The sequence below is a fragment of the Ciconia boyciana genome, chromosome 22 (assembly GCF_034638445.1).
Source record: "Ciconia boyciana chromosome 22, ASM3463844v1, whole genome shotgun sequence".
In the NCBI taxonomy this organism is placed as follows: Eukaryota; Metazoa; Chordata; class Aves; order Ciconiiformes; family Ciconiidae; genus Ciconia; species Ciconia boyciana.
This window is the reverse complement of record NC_132955.1, coordinates 5,417,283-5,437,475: the sequence shown is the minus strand read 5'-3', so window position 1 is coordinate 5,437,475 and position 20,193 is coordinate 5,417,283. Positions and strand designations below refer to the sequence as shown.

The window sequence follows — 20,193 nt, the reverse complement described above, 5'->3', positions numbered from 1 at the left end:
TTATCTGTCCCCCTGGGTTCCCACCGCTGCTGTTTGAACTTGATGCTGGTTCAGGGAAGCCACGGAGAAGATAAGCAGGCCAGGAGAAAGTGGCTTTCAAGCTGCAGACTCCTGGTGGACCCTGGATGACATCTATAGCAGGATTCAGTACTTTACAGAGAGCAAATCTGCTCTTCCCCACTGTTAGTCTGGAATCCTGTTCTCATCTACCTCGAGACCTTGCTACACTTACAGCTTCTGTAAAAACTGCATCCCATGCCATGCCTGGAAAGTGCCGTTCCGGATCTGCGTGATGAGATTTCCACCAAGGTTTCTGGGAAAAAAGAAGATCACAGAAATGAATCAGGTCTGTCCTAGAGGAAGCTGGAGTGAAGCAGTATTGATTTGTGGGAAATATGCAAATCCAAGGTAGAATAGGAAGGAAACTGCCGTTTTCTCATTTTTTTTTTAACCTGTCAAGGAGAGGAAATGAAGTGCACATGTGCTTAATCTATTTCTGTTCCAGGATACAGCAAGCCTTCAAGAAATGGCTTCTATTATGGCTGCGCTTGGACAACCATGCTATGATCTCTCATCCTGTTGTGGGTCACCCAGCCATCTGCATTGATCTCTTTAGCTCAGTTGGTCTTTTAGCAGGAGAAATTTAGTCATTGTTCTAAAAATAACAGGAACATTTTCTATCACCAAAAGGGTTATAAATGCAAACAGACTTCATTAAATACACTAGAAAGAAACTTTTATAACTCACATAAGCTGCAAAAAAGGAAGTGGCTCAAAAGCATGTTCCTCAATCGACAGGATTTTATTGCAAGATAAATCCCTGTTAAAATTAGAACACAAAATGTTAATTACATTTGCACTGTCATGTTTACTTTCATTTGCTTTGACACTGGCAGCGTATATGTTACACGGCTCTGATTTCACGCGGTGTTTATATCTGATATTAGCTTGCAGTGGTGTGTAACCTGTGATAACCCTCCTGACCGAGGTGGCTTTCATCTCGGTGATTTTTTTTCTAGCTCTGATCCCACCAGAATTATTTTAGGGCTTGATTTTCCTCTCTGATAACGGAAAAGATTCTTTACACAGGCACAGTTTAGCAGCCAAGGAAGCGTTTGCATGGACCGCACCGATTTGTGACCCTCTGGATGTGCCACAGAGATGCAGCCTGCCTTCCCCTGGTGCCATCGGTGCTTTGCTTGCTGAAGTCAGCCAGAAAAGCCTGAACAGCACATCCTGTTTGAGGGCTCAGGGGTGGGATAACCACATGTGTGACGATAATGGTATTATTCTCCTAATGCCTCCCTCCTACACTATATTTGGTGAAAAAGTTATGTTAAAGGGGCCCTCTTAAAGATGCAAAATCAAGATCATGGAAGTCTGGAAAGGGCACAATGAAGGGGTAACCCAAACTCCACTTTCCTGTACAGCTCTGCTGAGAGATGTGTGTAGACACTCAGCCGCTGTGGGATTCACCTGGCCTAGCTTTAGAAATCAAAAGGTTCATTGTCTCAGCCTGAATCAGCTGCCCGGGCTTGTTCTGCAGCAGAGTGAGAGAGAAATATTTCTGAGGAGTGATTCATCCCCTCCTCAGACAGGTTCCCAAGATCATTTGGGTGAATGGGAAGTGCCTGTTCCTCTTCATGGAAAATAAGAGAGCCTGAACAATTAGCTTAATCCTAGGCAATTATTAGGCATCTAAAATTAGAGGAGATGAATGCACAAGGTTTCCTCTGTGGGAGATGGTCTCTCTCGGAGGATGTTCAGGGAGAGTGTCCGGGAGCGATTGCAGCTCTCGCCTGCGGGGTCTGGACCTCCCAGGGAGGCAGCCGGGCGGTGGGAGGAAGGCCTTTGCACGTGCGATCTCGGAAGTGCTTTGGAGAGTTCAGTTTTCAGCTTTGTGGAGGGGGAGTGTGGCTGGAAGCCTGTTTCTTCCCACCCTGACTCATTTAGCCTGCAACCTCTGCAACATTCTGTAGAACATGCTTTCTGCTTTTAAGTTCTTGGATCCTTCTTTTCTACGATGTAGGGCACACGTACTTACGAAAAAGACACGGGGAGGGGGAACTAGTGTGGGCAGTGGGCCCCAGCACTGGCACTACCTTGTTTTCCACCGTTCCCCAGTGCTGAGACAAGGCTTAGATGCAGCCCGAGGGCTGGCTCACCACAGGAGCAGCTCCAGAAGGGCCAAGACCACCCTGGACTTGGCTCCTTCCACGCCAACGTGCATACTAGAAAATACAAAGCCTCCCTTTTTGTGGGAAAAATACAAGCACGTAAGGGTCACACTCAATAAACGACACTACAAATGCAAATGGTGATGGAGCTGAGATACTTGCAATGATCTACAAATACGAGCAACAGAGATTTTGGGACACTTCTCTGTGTCCTCATTTCAGCTACTCTAATAACAGAGGAGCGGGACCCAAAACATGACCCTATGAGCCAACTCCAAGCCAGGGCTTCCCTTGCTGTCAGCTTTTTCACACAAGTAGTATTTTTATCTTTGACATGAGGTTTGTGTTGAGAAATGAGTGTACCCATGTCTCCTCCGAGGCTCAGGAAATCTGGACTCTGGGCACTAAAGCTCTGAGCCTCCACAGGGGGATTTATTTCTGCCTCTTAGCCTTTAGAATAAGAAAAGAGAGCGTGACAGAGGCCAAGCAGAGGACAGAGAACAGGGCAAGACTTTGCCGTTCTTGTTTCAGACTTCGTTTGCCTGCACTGCACAGGAAACGCCAAAATATGTAAAAAACTGAACTTCAAGGAGACAAAACCCTAACGCTCCTCTGCTCCCTTCCAGACAGTATTAGAGACAGCGAGCTTGTTGCAATTTCATATGACATTGTGTGGACATAGGTGCACATTGGTTTCTCCTCCAAGAAGAGGGGGGACTCAGCTGGATATGGCCCTGAGCAACCTCATTGATTTTTTCATAGAAAAAACCTGTGCTAGCTTTGAGGTTAGCCCTGCTGGGAGCAGGAGGTTGAAGCAGAGATCTTCCAACCTCAGTCCATCTGGGATTTCAGCAGAGGAAGGGGTAGTGCAGGCTTCTCTCCTTCTGCCTGGGATAGCCACCGGGGAGGCTATCCCAAGAGTGACCAGCCATCTAGGGCTCTGCCTTCACCGCAACGGTGGTCTTTCCACCCAAACCCTAGCAAGGCACGCGTGAGTTTTGCCTTGTTCTAGATGGTTCTCACCCCCAAAATGTCGGTCCTCAGATAAATGGAGCCAGAGGCAATCTCCCAGGGTGTGGGAGGTCACTGTTAGCTTGGGGTTGGCTAAAAGTCATCCAATATGTATGTGTGGGAAACGGCAGCAGCCTCCTCCTCTTGGTTAGATTTGGGGAAATGAAAGCTGTAGCGTGCCTCTGTGGGAATCCTCCCACCAGGCACTGCTGCAGCACCAAGACACCCTGCTCTGCTCTGGCTGTAGCCTGAAACCGAGGAGGAATGAAGCACGCTTGCATGGGGTGGGTCGAGCAGCAGGTGTCCAAGGGAGGGTGAGGCAGTAGCCCACTGCGGTGGGCAGGGGACGGTACCTACAGGTGCTTCAGCAGGAGCAGACCCTCCAGCGAACGCCTCTTCACTGCCCGCAGATCGTTGTTCTGGAGGACTCTGGAATGAGACAAATGGACATTGACTGTTACACCAGCTGCTCGCCAGGAGGAAGTGGGATTTTCAGGGGAAAATATCCTGCAGTAGCTTTACTAAAACATCTCTTTGAGTCACTCCAGGGATCATCACCACTCATCGCAGGAGCAGGTACTTGCTCCTGGCCTGGTGAAGCTAACTGTAGCCTGATCATTGATTAAATAGGCACAGGGATGGTTCCCTAGGATGGGAGGGACACAGCTCATGGCGCTCGCCATCCTAGGAAGCCCTGGGGATTCACAGCCCTCCTTGCTGAGCAGCTCAGCTTTGAATTCAGATGGAACCAGTTTGTGCGGGTGCTTGTGCTCATCATACCCTTGGCTCAAAAAACAGATGAAAGGATTGAAAATACCTGAACTCCTGACATTTTAAGTGCTAGAGGATACTTACAAGTACTCGGCCCATGGGTATTCCCTCCATGCTTGTTTTTCGATGGAAGAAATCGAGTTGCCAGTGAAATCTCTGCAAAGAAATGATTGACACTATCACACTCAGGAAAAACCCTTCCCCTGCAAATTTGGCTGCTGAGGTGGAAGCAGAGTTTGCCTGGAGAGGCAACAGCATGGCCACCCTGGCTTCACCCCTTGGCGCTGCAGCATGAGCCCCCCGAAATCAAGATGTCTCCTGCCGGCGACTCTCTCCTAGGTGTCCTGGGAGGGGTTACCAGGAATAAGAAGCTGAGGAGGGGAAGATGGAGGGGGTCTGGCGGGGCAGACCGCCACTGGTACTCACAGGACGGAGAGGGCCCAGTGGCGGGCAGCCGGCGGCACGCCGGCCAGGGCGGCATGGCTGCAGTCCAGCAGCCGCCGTCGGCAGCGGCAGGGGACCGGGCAGACCCCCCCGGGCCACCCTGGGCCAGGGGCTGCCGCCAGCAGCAGGGCCAGCAGGAGGAGCGGGTGGCCGGGCCGGGGCAGGCCCATGGCAGAGCAGGCCTGGCCGGGGTCACCGGGCAACGGGGGGCCGCAGGCCTGGGGCCGGGCGCAGGCCTCGCCGCCGGGCATGGCCGCGGCCCCTCGCCTCACGGCTCGGAGCGGGATCTGGGGCTGCAGGCGTCTCTACCATCAGGAGAACATATACTACAATATAAATACAATCTCTGAGAGATCACCATGGTAGGGGATGTACCGCATCCCACGGCAGGCCCTTCCCTCCCTTCAGTATCCCCCCTTGTGAAATGCTGCATCTTGCTTCCCATTTGGATCTCTCTAAAGTCAGTGTCCAGCCACTGGATCTTGTTTCACCTTCACCTTCCCGGTTGAAAAGCTCACCTGGTATCAGCTGTCTTCTGGATCAAATCACCCCTTTCCTCTCTTTTTTGTTAAATGAAACAGGCCACGCTCCTCTCATTTCACAAGGGATCTCGAATCATTCCTCTGGCTCTTCCCTGAGCGCTCCCATTTTTCAATCATCTTTTTTTCCACAGACAGAGGTCAAAAAATCTGAGCAGGGGTCTGATATCAAATAAGCCTTCCCCCCCCACCACACAGCCTCGTGATTTGGGGAGCTTGATGCCCCTTCCCGTCGCTTGTGCTGCCTCTGAGGTTCATTCATCACACAGAGTTACAAAATTTTACTTAATTTAATGAAAAACCTGTTCAAAATTAGAAAGAATCTTTGCTTTACATCGTGATAATGTCCCAACTACAAGTAGTTGGGGCTCAACCCATGTGGCACAACACATTATTACAAGACTTAGGCTTATTTCTTTAAAAGAAATTTAACTTAGAGAAATACTTTTTTCTGTGCCTGTGCAGACGCGTGTAAGCACCACAGCTACTCCTGCTGGTGAGATGTCTCCTTCTGCCGTCTCCGGCTTTCTCCTGCGCATCAGAGCGAACCTGAGCTGTAGGCTCTTGCAGGGAGGGCTCATTCCTTTTATTTTTCTATAAGTGCTATGCACATCTGTCATGCTGTCTAAATAATAATCATGCAGCTAAGCTGGCTTCCATATATAGCTGACCTGGATAAGTTGACAGGAAAACACTTCTTCTCCAAAAACAGCATACGTTTTTGGGCTTAATTTTAGTAACACTAGGTTTATTGCCCATTTCTTTTGCTGTTACGTATTTGGAGAAAAAGAAAACATTGGATATGACGCACGTGTCATTTCACAGCGTTAGACTTTCATTCCTCATCAAACACTGCAGAACGTTTGGAAACGATGTGAAGACAGAGCTGCACTAATTAGATGGCATCTCCCAGCTAGGGAGCTCATCATCAAAACTGAGATCAGACAAAACTTCATCTTCTTTGAGGTCAAACTGTTCCAAGGACAATTCACTGACCTGGGAAGAGAAATAAAGAGTAAATTTATTTCTCTACAACATATTTTAGCTTCATCCCTCTGCACCTGGAAACAATATATTTTTACCACGTACAAGAGACAGCCTCCCCACAATTTACCAACTCAGGAACATTTCTGTTTTGGAAAGACTGACAGACATCACAAGGCAATGAACCAAAAGGACACCCAGCAGCTCTCCTCCCAAGCAAGTCCTTCCGAATTCCTGTCTGTTCCTCTTCCTATCAGGCTGGAAGGTGCCTTGTGGAGAGAGAGTGCCAAATTACCTCCCACAGACCACCACAAGGGAAGTCAGATGGCAGGGGAGGTGAGGGATGACTCTTCTGGTAAACCAGGGGTTTGAGAAGCAGCAGGCTTTCTGTTTGACTTTACTGCTCACTTCTCTTACGGTCACTGCATGTTAGGTCAGTTCTCTGTGGGTTTAAAAGAAGCCAGATAGAAGGGGCAGTACAGAGGAAAATGCAGAGAAAGAAGACACCAGCAGAAATTTCATCTTCTCAACTGATAAAAAAAAAATCTGGTGGACGTTAGTTACTTCACACACCAAAATACCTATTTTACTGCTGCTTTTCAGTAAGAAAGGCAGATAGTTTTGCCCATGGACACTAGGTGACTCAGTGTCATCAAATGGAATAACGTGTCACAAGGTTCGTTACACGCTTCCTCCAGGCAGACCGCAGGAGGAGTTAGACACTGCGCAGCAAGGTGCTGATGCATCATGTGAGAGCGATGCTTGCTTTCAAAAGACTGCTGTATCCGTGATCTCCCCTGGTAAGTAGCAGTGTTTTCAAACTAAGCGAGATGAAAATCCTCTGCTCGTGACTGTCTGCGTGCAAAGGCTGGCACGCAGAACTCGTCTCACTGAGCACGATGACAGAAGTTTTACCGTTGTACCCGAGGTATTTTTGTTTGATGCATGCTAACAGGTCCCACAATTACCTGCAGGGATTTCACAAAAACTTTTATTTCACCAAAGCTTTTAACAATCATTCCCTCTGGGTAAGGATAAATTTATGAAGTGCATTTCTAGATGGGAAGTTTGATTTATTTAAGAACTTATTAAAAAATAATTTGATTTAACCTACTGTGGCTTCACCAGGATTTTCACTCTCACAGATTTTATGAGAGCAGTCCTGGACACTGTCACATGTGAGACTTGTCAAGCTGTACCATAACCGTCCTGTACCCTAACAGCTCACTTTCCTGTGCCATCTAAAATATACATGCATTTCTGTACAAAGATACCCAAAAAAGTAAGATTTTTAAAAACCTTAGTGTGCTGTACAATTCCAAGACATGATTACTCCCTGGGATTTAAGTCGAGGTAATTGCTGCATAAAAGGAGGATGTCAGAGGCTGTAACAGTTAACAGCTGTATCTCCGATCTCTAGGTGTAACATACAGGTCTTGTGGAAAAGCTGAATATCCACTGGTTTTACCTGAACAAGCCCCTTCAGTTCCTCTTCTGTTAAGGAGTCTGTGAGCTCCTCTTGGGTGGAATTGTACTCCACGGCCACTTTCCCGTTCTCTGAAACAAGTACACAGAATAAATAGCCAGAGACACGGTTAGTTACTACTGTGCGTAATGACAATAAACCTAAACTCCAAATGGGACAATTCTGCTTCGTAATGGCTTTCAGAGCGAGTGGCTGGTTGGTCTGAATGAGCGTGCTTCTTTCTCTGGCCTACCTGCCTGTCTTCTCTGCAGAAAACCAAATGGCTCTTAGTAAATGGAATGGAAACTGAAATTGAGGAAGCAGAAGTCTATGGAGAGGATGGAGCATGTTAATTGCTGGTCTCTGTGTATGTGATGGATCAGAAGGCAGGAAGCACTGCAAAACATCTGACTCCAGAAACCCACCTTTTGAAAGAACACCTTAAACAACCCAGGGGAGGAATCTGGCAGATGAAAGGCCCCTGTCTGTAAAATGAGGATAGCGACACTGACCTGATTCGATCAGGGTCTGTCCTGATAAGCGTAAAAGACTAAAGTACTCAGATACCACATAAACAGGAGTTACCTAAAAGCTCAGAGAGCACAAGACCTGGAACGCAGAGAAGGCAGATCTAGCAGTTCCTGGATAGGCACAGAGCCAGCTTCTGTGATTAAAAAGCCAAAGGAGATAGTAGCCGCAAAGATGCAACACTGAACGCAACAGTGGGGCACGGACCTTTGATGGCACCTGGTTGGCTTGGAACCAGGACAGGAACGTGCAAAGTGCTGCAATTCAGTTCATGTTACCCCTGGAACCAGAACTTCCCCACATCCCTATTCGGCATGCAAATGTAACCTTAAAAAGCTCTCCCTGACAGGGTTTACACTCTTGGAATTTGGAGTTTCAATGACTTATTTATCATAAAAAAATCTGACCTCCTGTCGGATTTTCCTTTCACTCACATAGCTCATAGGGTGGAACCACTCTGTTAAATCATTACAGACCACAACACAAGTTTAATTTTGCCCGAGACCCCCCAGGCCTCAATGAAACGCAAGAAAGGTTCAGAGAAAAAGAATTTGTATCAATTATCATGAAAGTTATAATATCATTAGCCCAAACACCCCAGTGTTTAATACCAAAATAGGCCTTACCTAAGACTACGAGGAGTATCTTCTGAAAGGCGCTAGACAAAGCCTTCCCGACTGCGAGTTTCTGAACTCTTCTTGAGGCTGTGACAAACCGGAGAGGATCTGAACACAACAAGCAGCATGTTACCGATACTAAGATGACACTCTGCATAGGAAGCACACGAGCTGCGTTGTGCTAGGAAACGTAACCAACACAGCTCTATGGATCCGATAAGAAAGCTGCTTATGTTTCAGGAGTCGCCGGCAGCACGGCAGCACCCTCACAGGGGCTTCGTGCGCCAACCCACAGCAGCGCACGATCCTCAGCCCTGTGTCAGGACCCTGCCCAGGGCAGCGGACAGTGCAAAGACCCGCTGGCACCTGAGCTGTGCCACAGACACAGTATGAAGAATCACACGGCATGTTCACACCAGAAGTGGCTGTGATGCAGAATGAATAACGCTGCAGGCAAGAGGGAGAGAACAGAGGGTAGGAAAGCGATACTGGTGTGAAGCAGGGAGGGAAGAGGCATGCTCAGGATCCTTTGCTGCATAGCACAGCAGCTCACAAGGCCCTGCACAGATCCTTGCCTCCAGCTAAACTCAGATACTTTGTCAGACCCACAAACTTTGCAAAAGCAAGATGGACCAGTGTCTGCGACAGCTGCTAAGAGAGACTTCCAGCTGCATCCAAAACGTACCTTCACTGTTTTCTACATCTGCCTCACTGAGGGCAACTCCCCTGGTGCGTACCCCATGGTCGGGCAGCGTCACCTCTACAGCACACAGATATTTCACGGATCGCTTCTCTAATGTCTTCCCCAGGTCCTCATTTTCACCATCAAAGCCAGATACATTCTGCAGCTGTTGGGAAGACCACAGATAATTAATTTTGATTAAATAGGAAGGGGATGTTATGACCACTTGGGCCTGCACAGTGTGTGACTCCAAGGCGTGTGACTCCACGTGGTGGAGGCAGAGCAGGGATGTTTACTGTTTTGACCCTCTTTTAGAAATACCTCATAGTCCCCATCCTCTTGGAGTCTCAGTCATCTCAGACACTTTCAGCACATGAAGACTACTGTCAGGCCCTGGCACTGCTTTAATCACAGCTGTCCCCATTTTTATTAACAGAAGCCAAGCCAGTGCCCTCACTCATAGCAATCTTCTCTGCCCAGGCTTTCAGAACACCCCCATGTGTGGTCCAAAACGCAGCTCCTGTAGCTGTCTGTTATTTGCTGATTTGAGGACAACTCTTCTCATTCCACCAACTGCTCTAATTAAGAATGAGGTTAATTAAGGATGAGGGGAAGGATGATGGATGAATTTAAAGGGTCCCTTACTGTGATGATGCGACTGGACCAGCCGTTAAAGCCAAGGTAGTGGTTGGCCAACTCCTGGCACTTGTTGCTGTTGAGAGCAAGGACTTGTTGCTGAAACCCTTTCTGCCTGGTGCAAACGCAAACCTGTCCAGGAAAGAAGAACCCTGGTTAGCCAGGCTTTGCTTGCAAGATTCCCACTACAGATGCACCATTGATGGCTCTGTGAGAATCATCCGAAGGTAACCTACTCCCTGACCACATGTGTGCTTCTGAGATGTGTTAAATATTTTTTACCCAGGAACGGGCCCTGCAAATTATTCCAGAGGAGGGATGCTGCCATTTTACTGCTTAAAAGCTACCTGGGAGCCAGCGGTGCGGGATGTCACCGCAGTGGTAGCGTCCAGCCAAAAGTTAGTAAACTTTTTGCTCAGGGAGCATCACGGAGATCAACAAGTATTTCATGTGATTCTACCCTGCTGCTGGAGGTCATGGTGCTGAGTCCTGCAAGTTTCACACCTGTGGCTGTTCTGCTTACCTTCAAGGGAGATTTCTGGAACAGCCTTTGCCCATTGCACGTGCGCTGGGCTCTGCTGGCATCTCCACCTGAAAAAAACTTGATGACGGCGTAACAGCCAGGCCCTGCCACAGCAGCACTTCTGTGCACTCGCACCGAGTAGAGTGGCCCAAATTTGGAAAACGCTGAAAACAGGGAATGCTGAGGAAAAACAACAGAAAAAAGGGTCTTTTGAAATATCTATGGGTGCTTTAGGGGCTGAGCAACAGCGACAGAGAGAAGATTACTCACAAGACCTAATTACCTAGAAAACAAGGAAAGTTTTTAGTACTGTTTAATGGCAATAAGCCCTGGAATAAGCAGTGAGACTGAAGATGAGTCTCTCTCCATAAAAATAAGCTCAACCTGGCTGGTCCTCTGGCCCTGACGACGCCTCATCTCCCTTATCAGCCAGCCTCTGCATCAGGAGGAGAGCACGGACAGACATGGGATCTTCTGTCCCCACTGTCATCCTCATCCCAGACTCTCTGCCTTCCTGCTTGTGTGGGCACGCTGTTTTGCCGAAGCTTTCAGGGAAACATTAGCACGACATTTTGCAGGCAGACTAACGGGGTTTTGTTCCAGCTCTTCCACCTTGCGCTGGGCTCCTAGTAGTTTTGCTGCTCAGACCACAAAACCAGCCGTGGCACGGGGGCAGGAATCACCCTGGGGTGGCCCGACAGCCCCTCGGGGTTGCCCTGCACCCAGCATGCCTCAAGGAGACAAGGAAACTAAAAAATGATTAAAAACAAACACACAAAAAAATAAACGGGAGGGATTTAAAAATATATTATTAGCACACAGGTGAAGCCATCAGTACAGATGGGGGGAACTGGGGCCTCAGCTCCAAGGGGGGAGAGGGACCCTGGGGGGATCCCAGGCCCCGCTCCTCGGCCCCGGGGGGGGTCCCGGGCCCCGCTCCCCAGCTCCTGAGGGGGGTCCCGGGCCCCGCTCCTCAGGCCCGGTCCGAGCTCTCGCCTCACCTCCAGGCCCGGCTCCGGCTCCAGCCCCCAGACCAGCAGCGTCTGGGCGCTCCCCGCGGGCACCCGGAACTCCACCACCTCCGCCATGCCGCAGCACCCCGGCTTCCCGCCCCGCCATCGCCCGGCCCCCTGCCCGCCCTCCCGCCTCAGCCGGGCCGCGGCCCTCAGCCCGTCCTGCCCCCGGGTGCAGCCCCGGCCTTCGGTGTGAGGGAAAAGCCCCCCCAGATCCGCCCCCCAGCCCCACACCCGCCCTGCCCCGGCGGCGGCCTGTCCCTCCCGGCCCCCCATGGCGGCCTGTCCCCGCAGCCCCCCCGGGAAGCTAGAGACGTGTCGGCAGGTAGCGGGTTTATTCTCCGATTTTCTTTACAAGGAGCAGGGCAGCCGTGGCCGGCGAGGGGCCAGAGCGGATGGGGAGCCGTCCCCAGCATCAAACGGTGCAGTTTCCCTCTCCGAAGCGCCGGCACTTCATCACCTTCAGGTAGGTCTCCACCTTGTGCAGGTCCTTCTTGAAGCAGGAGAGCAAGCTGTAGTTCTTCAGCAGGGCGTCCTCGTTGCGCAGGTGGATGTTGAATTTGTCGTAGGTGGGTTTGAGGATCTGGGGACCCCGCGGGCTCCGGTCTTCCAGCTCCTGCGAGAGGATGGAGAGGTGCTGGGGGAGGCGGCGGGGGCCTGGGGATGAGCATCCTCCAAGGGGCCCATTGCCATGGGCCCATCTAGCTTGGAGGTTGGGGCTTTTTCCCCCCACCTTAATCATATTTCAAACATACTTTTGGGTTTATGTGCTTACAGGAAGGGTAGTTACACAGGGGTGATGCTACACAAATTGCTGCCAGCAAGAAGGGAGCTGGGCACAAGGCGGCAGGGAGGTAGCAGTGTATCTTTTGGGGTCTTAAAATAAGGGGAAAGTTGCAGGGGCTCTTTGTAGCTACTCTAGCCAAGGAGAGGGAGAACCGGGCAAATAATTATCTTTTCTCCCACTTTCCCAGTGAACAAAGCTCTAACCCAGACCCAAGCCACGTGCATCTGGAGCTGAGATCTGCAGTCTGCCACTCCTCCTGCCCTGCATTGCTCACCAGCTGGCACAGTAAACAGGACAGTTTTGGTTAAGTAAACAGTATCATAAATGGATGAAATGTGATTATTTGTCTAGTTCCTGTGTACCGCTTCCCATTGTCCAAGCACATATCAACTGGAGAGCAAAATCTGGAGATGGTGCCGATACATACACCTACTTACTCCAGCTGAAGTGCCAGGACAGAAGATCTCTGTTTACTCTCAGGGCCTGACTTTGGGTTATTTAGATGCTAGAAGATGTAAATAATTGTCCAGACTCATTTCTCACAGATACAGGTCTCGGAGCTCTATCTACATGGTGAGGCTGGCAGATAAACTCAGTTATAGAGTAAGCATAACTGAAAAGGTGTCCTGGCAGATAATAAGCAGTTTTGTTTAAAATAACAAAGCAAAAATTAAGAGTGACCCTTGAAGAAGATTACTCTCCAGTTCTCAGCTCTCTGGGTGCTGTATTAATGTAAGAGAGAAACACAAGAGCATAGGCTTCCATCTGTACACAGACATATACGGGTTGTTTTTATAAAGTGTTGTGAGTCCTTAAAGCCAGGTTGCAAACCTCACAGAATTTACTCCGCTTTAAAGTATTTTGCATGGAGATGTAGCAGACATTATGTTGCTGTTTGTACAGCAGATTTAAGCAACTGAGTATTCTTTGGTGCTGGGTTTGGACAGACTTTGGGTCTGGCCTGTTGTGATCTTCCTGGTCTGTGCTGCTATCTAAGTGGTTATGGCAGTGCTGTTAACATTTGTTGTGTGTTTTCTTATACTCCCCAGGAATGAAACGTGCAATGGGGTGTCACGATCTCATTGTCTTAAGGTAGGCAAAGTCCGAAGGGTGCCGCTGGTCTTCAGAATGAAAGGTGGGGAGATTTCCCATGGTCTTTGGATCCCATGGAAGACCCTGAGAGCTGAGTTCCCTGTGTCTAGGAGAGCTCTGCTATTCTGTAATCATGCTGCATGCTCCAGCTTACCCTCATCAGAGCTTGGATCCCTTCTTCCAGGTCCTTTAGTTTTTCATACACTCTGTCTGAGGTGCCGAAAACCAGATTGTTTGTGAACACCTTGCTTAGGTATTGCACCGGGGTCAACCAGGACTGGATGAGAACCAGTGAAAACCGAAGCAGCTCCATGTCCTGAAATAAAAAAAAAACAAAACAAAAAACAAGGGTCAAAGCTGTGCAGGTGAGGTATTTGGTAGAGTTACCTGCTCCCTCTGAAGCAGCCTGGAGGTGACCCAGAGATGTGCCACTGCTCCTGCAGCTTCAGCAGGTACAGACAAGTTTGCAAGCTGAGGAGCACCACCCCACCATGTGTCCTGTGCAGACAATAGTCTTTCTCCTCCTTGGGGTGGGAATATGACTTATAGTGTAACCCAGAAGAGTCTTTCTTTCTTCATGCAGGGTTTAAGTAGTAAAAAAGGGAGAGGAGGCGTGATACCTCAGGAAGCACTGAAGTGCTCACAGATGGAAACCCTCTGTTCCCGTAATGAAGCACAGCTGGGCTCTTCAAACAGGTCTGTGCTTGCCCCGGGGAGAGAACTTACCGATTTCTGCTGGGCATCATCCTTCCCTGTGGGAGCAGGGATGGTTTCTGAGTAACAAAATGCTGCCTGGGAATTTTTGTTGGCGTGTCTTTGGTCCTCTGGAATATAGGTGCGTTCCTGTGGAGACATCCCAAATACACTCAGATCTGTTGCCTGTGTACTGGGAGAAGACCACAGACACTTTCCCAAGCTGTCCTAATGGTTACTCTTTGCAAGAAATAAATGTGAGACGTGAGGTGTCTCTGTACAGGGTTGGCAGGTAGGAAGCAGGAGTTCGTATGTTGGCACAGTAGCTACCGGACCTAAAGGTCTTCCTCTCACTAAGCCAAGGTGCTAAATGTGAATGTGAAACACACTTGGACCGGGTTCTCCCAAGGAGTAGATGACCCCCAAGGACAGCTCTTGCCAAAGTGACAGCTCATGCCAGCTCCTGGCAACAGCACTCAGAATCACCGGGGGCCAAAGGTGACCAACACAGGAAAGTCTGGCAAAGTATCTGTGCCATCTCCCACTGCTTTCAGAGCCAGGTTTCTCTTTGAGACAGCTGACCCTGTGCAGTAGGTTTGGATGTGGGCAGCAATGGCCCTGAGGAAGGGACTGTGCAGGATCAGAGGTGGGGGCAGAGACCTGAGAGGAGGAGATGGGGTCCAGGCTGATGGAACATAACCTGTCCTGTCCTATTAAGACCCTTTTGCCTCATCAAGACCTGACAGAGAAGACACCAATAGTTGAAAAGTCTCTGTTTCTAGGAAGTTACACGGTCCTGAAACCATCAAGCTAATGCGGAGGAGATGCCCAGAGACCACGACACTTACGAACTCTTTGTATGTCTCAGCAGCCAGGAGGTGAAGGTGCTGAGCCCTCAGCACAGCATTGGCAAACAGGTTGGAAAGGGGCATGGCCGGGAAGGTGGCAGCTTCCTGCGGCCACTGCAGTCCCAGAGTGATCACAGCAATGAAGAGAGGAGAAAACCATGACCCTGCAGCAAAGCGGAGAGGAAAGGTGTTAGCAGTCCTTTAGTGACTGTGCTGAGGAGCGGGGTGGCACCTGGGAATTAATGCCCAGCCTCTTCTGTCCGTGCTGGCTGAGGGCTCACCTTCCTTGATGTCTTGTTGGACTCTGTGGGTGAGCTTAGCCCTCCCCAAAATCAAATGAAACCCTGTCCCCCTTCACTAGATGTGCCCTTGGGGCTTGCACTGCTCCCAGTGTTATAAGCAGTGTCTTCCTGGCTGAAGAGTCATTGTTGCTCCATGAAAACTAGAATGTGTCCCTATGTTTTTTCCTAACATGCTCATGTTTTTCCGTAGGCCTTGCCCTCATGAGAAGAGCACAGTGCACTCTTCGTTGTGTGAGCAGGCAGGGGATGGTGAGTACCAGGTGAGGGCCTGGGATTACCTCACTTTAGCCTTGGTTTACGTCATGCCGCTGACGTGAAACTGGCAGTCTGCCTTCACTAGGACGAGAGCTGATGACATTACCTGTGCTGTGACCAGCTGCTTTTGCTCTCGGGGACATACCTGTAGAATTTGGTGATCTTTGTCAAGCCTAAAGGTTTTCAGCCCGTGACATCTAACTCACACGAGTGTCTGTCTGTGCTTACAGAGACTACAAAGTTAATCTCAGACAAACACCCTTCAGTGGAGGAATGCCCTGGAGCCTGTAGGACTTGGACATATGCACTAGACATCATCCTGATCCCCGTCTTAAGCTTTGAATATGAGTTTTAATATCCCTGCCAACATTTTTGTTAACAATAACTATTATAACTGTGGCTTGACCTTGTTCATGTTCTCCTTCCTCTCCTTGCCCAGTTTAGGCTAATGACTACCTAAGTTAATGCACGGTTTAAAGTCATACTGTAGGGAAAAGTATTCTTTTTCATTGATTTATAGGTTGCCACATTTTGGTTTAAGGCTGGCGCTGAGTGTGTACAGCCCACCACAGTACCACCCCATCATCATCTCCCGTCACCCTAAGCACGCAGCAGCACTGGCAATCCTTTAAAACTGAAATAAAGAAAAGTACCTGGAGCCATTTCTGCCCGGTGAGTTGCTCAGGTGTTGCTTGACAGTGAATGTTTCCTCCTTTCATCTAGGCTGGTAAAGGTAACTGTTGAGCCACCCCTTATATAGGAGGGGGTCTGTTTAAAATGTATACATGTGTTCATGATCACAACAACATCTCTGTATCTTCGCTGTGCATAAATGCACAAGTGTTCACAATGGTGCTACCTAATTGCAGTCATTTATACATAGATGTAAAGGTTGGGGAGGTTGTTTGCCTAGGGATGAAATCAGTGCTGAATGATTTCGCCATATTCTGTTGTTTATTGCAAATAAAGGTTTTATCATCATTGGAAGACCCATCCCAAATCAGATCAGTGCTTTTACGCAGTGGAATTTGCTGCAGGGGGTCGAAAATCCACCTGATTCTCCTGCCTGCCTCTGTAGCCTTGGGCCACAGTTAGTGGGGCTGACTTAAAGTTTGCGAGACTTTAAGTATCCCCAAATGTCATTATCCCCAAATGACAGGGTGTGACAGCTCGCTCTCAGTTTGGAAGACTTCTGACTTAAAGCAAGTGGGATGTTTTCCCGTTTATTGTTAGCAGGCATAGAGCTGGATGGATGCTGTCAGATGAATCCTATTTCTTCCACTTAATTTCTTTCATGCTACCAAAATTTCAAAAGTTCGGTGAATAGTTTTGGTGAGCTGGTTTGGCATAGGTGTGACGAAGAGCTGTCATACCCAGGGGCTTGTTCCGGTACCAGCCTGCCCACTGCAAATCCAGATGCCAGTGCTCTGGGAGGTTTCTCGCATCCTCAGCTGGACCAGGCTGTGAGAAGATCTGATTATGAGCTGCTGCTTGCTCTTGCCTGAGATGCAAATGTGAAATATCTCTGGGTTAAGCAGAGGGCTGGTGTGGAAAGGAGGGAGAGGAGATGGGGAAGAGGAGAGGTCACAGCACATCTATCCCTGCTTTTGAGCAAAACAAGACAGAACCTGGGATGGGCAACTCTAGGGGGGCTTAAAGGCCTTTTACTCCCCATAAGGCACCAGTTGCCTCAAACCACCCTGTTTTGGTCTTTTGTCCGGGGTTCAGGGACTGCTCCCTGGGCAGGGGTGGTGATTTGGCTTCCCCGGGCCCTGGGTTTGCTGTGCCCCCCCTGTTGTGGCTCTGGTTTCTGAGAGGCAGCATCATCACCAGGGCGGCTGGAGCAGAGGGTGCGAGAGCTGGTTAATAAACATGCCGGGGAGGGCGCGATCTGTTCCGAGAAGCCCCCGGGTGTTTGCTCGCTGGAGACATGGTGATGTTGCAGAGTAAATGTCAGTCCCTAGAGAAGAGGGAACAGTGGGTCCTGCAGCTATCAGGTATCCTGTCACCCAATAGCCAGCAACATCTGGGCGTGTTTTTTTACTCTGGATTGTGTTTAAATATGTCAGTATTTGTCAGAGATGAGCAGAGCAGCAGGCACCCTAGCCCAGCACAGGCTCTGCTGCCTGTTAATGATGATGCTCTACCGCTGCAGCTAGATTGGTACAGCACCTTGCACCCAAGTCCTGCCCATCACTTGCTGCCTCTCTAGCTCTGTTAGTAAAAGCATGGTGCTAAATCAACATTTTTTGTGTTGCAGCCAAGCACGGAGATGCCAGGGTGGTCCAGACTGTGCAGTGCCCCTGCGACTTGGTTTGTCCCCGATCATCTCTGGGCATTAAATGAGGCAGAAGCGTTGTGGAGAAGGCAGTGCGTGACTGTGAAATGCTGGGCTGGGCAAACACATGCCACTGGCAGAATTACAGTTGCATAAGCAGCTCTCAAATATCAGCTTGGCATTTTTCTAGCTTTCAAATTCCTGCATTTGCGCCCCAAAGTAGCGTCTCATAAAGCAGCGTGACACTCTGTAATTTCTAAGTTCCTTTTCTTTTTTGAAAGAGAAAAAAACCCTCAGTTCTCTTCAGGGTGGTCCTGTGTCCACCCGCCTTACCCTGAGCATCACCAGCAGCATCTAAACAAGTGAAGCAACTCTCCTTGCAGGCGCCTGCGCTCCTTGGGTCCCCCTGACCCCCCAGCCTGGGGTGGTTGTGTGGAGAGGACCTTCCCAGGCTGATGGGTGAGCTGCAGCCAGTGAATCCTGACCGAGGAGCCAGCTGCTGGCCCACAGCCCAGGCTCTGCACTTCGGTGGGCAACGACATGGCTGAGAGAGGTTTTAAGTGACGGTTGACTACCTCTGCTAGCTCACTGCTCGGAAGGTAAATATTCCTTTTCAGATCGAATTGAGGGGTTTTATTTACTGGAGCTAGAACTGCGCAGTTTCACTGAACCCCTTTCTGAAGATGAGGCTGATGAGGTCCAGGACTGCACCCCAGTCTGCCTGACCCTCCTGCTGGTGGCAGGGATACAAATCGGGACAAAATACAGAGCCTGGGCTGCATCTACTGAAATATATTTATTTACATTAAATGCATTTTAAATACAAACCTATCTCAGTATAAAATTACAACAAACCCCATCTCTAGGCTCTCTAGAAACTAGTCTAAGCATTTAAAATAAAACACTAACGCTACAGAAATATTTATTTGCTTCTGGCATTTTAAAGGAAGCCAAAGCCCTGGGCTAAGAGTGTAGCCAAGTGCAGAGCAGAACTGGGGTTGCCGAAACTGCTTTTGACATCGGTGGCTTCCTCTCCAGGTGCAAACAGCAGATTCTCCTTATTTTCGTATTATTTGGTTAAGTCAGTTGAGTGAGTTGTTTACACAGAGCTGAGAAAGCGGTTGGGAACTGGGAAGGACGGAAAACTTGCCTTCCTCTTCCATTTCGTAACTGAAAACAAGGGATGGAGGAATGAGCTCTGCTAGTCCTAAAATCTTGGCAAAAGTGGAAGCCGGGAACAGCCAGTTCTCTCACTATGAATACTCCTTTCTTTAATTAATCAATTTTATAACTAAAACATGTTTAAGTAACATTTAGATACATGTCCATGCAACTAATTTGGGGTAGTTTTATTTAACTGGTAAAAATCGACCTTAAAAAGCTGGGTTTTGTGCTATTTAGATTGAATACCAGTTTTCCACGAAGGTGGTTTACTACTAAACAAGAACCATCCTGTTCCGTGCTGAAAAGCCCTGTCTGCTCACGATTTTACCCCCCCTTTTCTGCCGGCTGTTTTGGGAAGCAGAGCGGTCCTGTCTTCTTGGGGCCCAAAATGTCACGAGCCACAGGGGCGCAGGGCACAGGCTCTCCAAGGGAGGACAGACTTTCAGCCCTGCAGTCCTTGTCACCCCCTTGTCCTGCTTGTCCAGCCAAGCCCAAACCCACCGCGCTGTGCTAGCCGTGCCTCTCCGGACCCCGAGCCCTGGTGTTGGGTGCCCAGCCAGCTCCAAGCCCCATCACGCACACAGCTGCTGCTGCCATGCCAAAACAGTTTCTATTAACAAAACCAATTAGCGCCGCTCTGCTCCTCTCCAGATGTTTTTTAGCTACTCTTGTGAGACCAGATGTAGCCGGGAGCGGAGCTCCTGGCCCTGGGCCCTGTTCTCCTGCTTCGGTTCCTGGCGATGGCCTTTGTCTCCCATCCCAAGGCGGCGTCTTGCGACCATGGATGTCCCCCCGTGCATACTCAACGAGAGCTTCCAGGAGAGCCCCACAGCTGCTCTTGGCTTCACATCCCTGCCTGCACTCGGGGCCCTGATGGGGTGAAGTTTGATTTCTAGCTAAGCTGGACCCATGACAAGCTGCTCCTTACTCCCAGGGCATCCCACCGACACTGGCACCAGGGTTATGGGACGCTCCCGGACCAGGCACGGCAGGACAGAGCAGGATGCAAATTTACCCATTACGTTTATTAGGACTTCAAAAAGCAGTTGGACATTTGTGTCCCACGATTTACATCTTTCCCATAGGTTCTGAGGTCGCACGTGTCCCTCACCAAGGGGACGTCCTTGTGACACAGGCCAGCTCTTGCCTGGAGAGGAGCAAGCCTTGTGCAAGACCCTCTGTGCGAGAGCTGTCTCTCCAACTTTTCCTGTAGTCTTTGGGGAGAAAGAGGTGCTTTTGGAGGATCCTCCGTCTCAGACAACTGCCAGCTTGGCCTGCTGGACACGGCCACGGCTTGAGAGCTAAACAGTGGCCCAAAATCCGCTTCTTGTAACACCCACATGGTGCTGCTCACCTCGGCTCCTCCGCCAGTGCTGCAGCGGGG

The 20,193-nt window shown here is 49.6% G+C and overlaps 2 protein-coding genes and 2 long non-coding RNA genes across 8 annotated transcripts; 2 read left to right on the top strand and 2 right to left on the bottom strand.

Moving 5' to 3' along the window:
• Positions 1-4,949: 4,949 nt before the first annotated feature.
• On the bottom strand, positions 4,950-11,484 carry RDM1 (RAD52 motif containing 1). 3 transcript variants are annotated; one of them, XM_072885861.1, is made up of 7 exons: positions 11,379-11,484; positions 10,378-10,557; positions 9,864-9,986; positions 9,222-9,384; positions 8,546-8,644; positions 7,395-7,483; positions 4,950-5,062 (listed from the first exon to the last, which is right to left on the bottom strand). In XM_072885861.1, the coding sequence occupies exons 1-7, from the start codon at positions 11,463-11,465 to the stop codon at positions 4,997-4,999; spliced, it is 807 nt and encodes a 268-aa protein (XP_072741962.1). In that variant the 5' UTR covers positions 11,466-11,484; the 3' UTR covers positions 4,950-4,996. The 3 variants fall into 3 exon arrangements, with proteins under 3 accessions (XP_072741962.1, XP_072741960.1, XP_072741963.1); XM_072885859.1 differs by lacking the exon at positions 4,950-5,062 and adding an exon at positions 5,256-5,938; XM_072885862.1 differs by lacking the exons at positions 4,950-5,062; positions 11,379-11,484 and adding exons at positions 5,256-5,938; positions 10,762-10,853.
• Positions 11,485-11,512: 28 nt separating this feature from the next.
• LOC140662369 (uncharacterized) lies at positions 11,513-13,297 on the top strand. 2 transcript variants are annotated; one of them, XR_012046064.1, is made up of 4 exons: positions 11,513-11,582; positions 11,749-11,856; positions 12,365-12,480; positions 13,227-13,297. It is a non-coding gene; the product is annotated as an uncharacterized lncRNA (long non-coding RNA). The 2 variants fall into 2 exon arrangements; XR_012046063.1 differs by lacking the exon at positions 13,227-13,297 and having other exon boundaries at positions 12,365-13,220.
• LOC140662368 (somatotropin) lies at positions 11,806-14,894 on the bottom strand. Its single transcript, XM_072885755.1, has 4 exons — positions 14,811-14,894; positions 13,996-14,112; positions 13,424-13,585; positions 11,806-12,006 (listed from the first exon to the last, which is right to left on the bottom strand). The coding sequence occupies exons 1-4, from the start codon at positions 14,892-14,894 to the stop codon at positions 11,806-11,808; spliced, it is 564 nt and encodes a 187-aa protein (XP_072741856.1).
• LOC140662370 (uncharacterized) lies at positions 13,361-18,173 on the top strand. Of its 2 annotated transcripts, none has more exons than XR_012046066.1 (4): positions 13,361-13,965; positions 15,303-15,361; positions 15,888-16,039; positions 17,628-18,173. It is a non-coding gene; the product is annotated as an uncharacterized lncRNA (long non-coding RNA). The 2 variants fall into 2 exon arrangements; XR_012046065.1 differs by having other exon boundaries at positions 15,598-16,039.
• Positions 18,174-20,193: the final 2,020 nt, after the last annotated feature.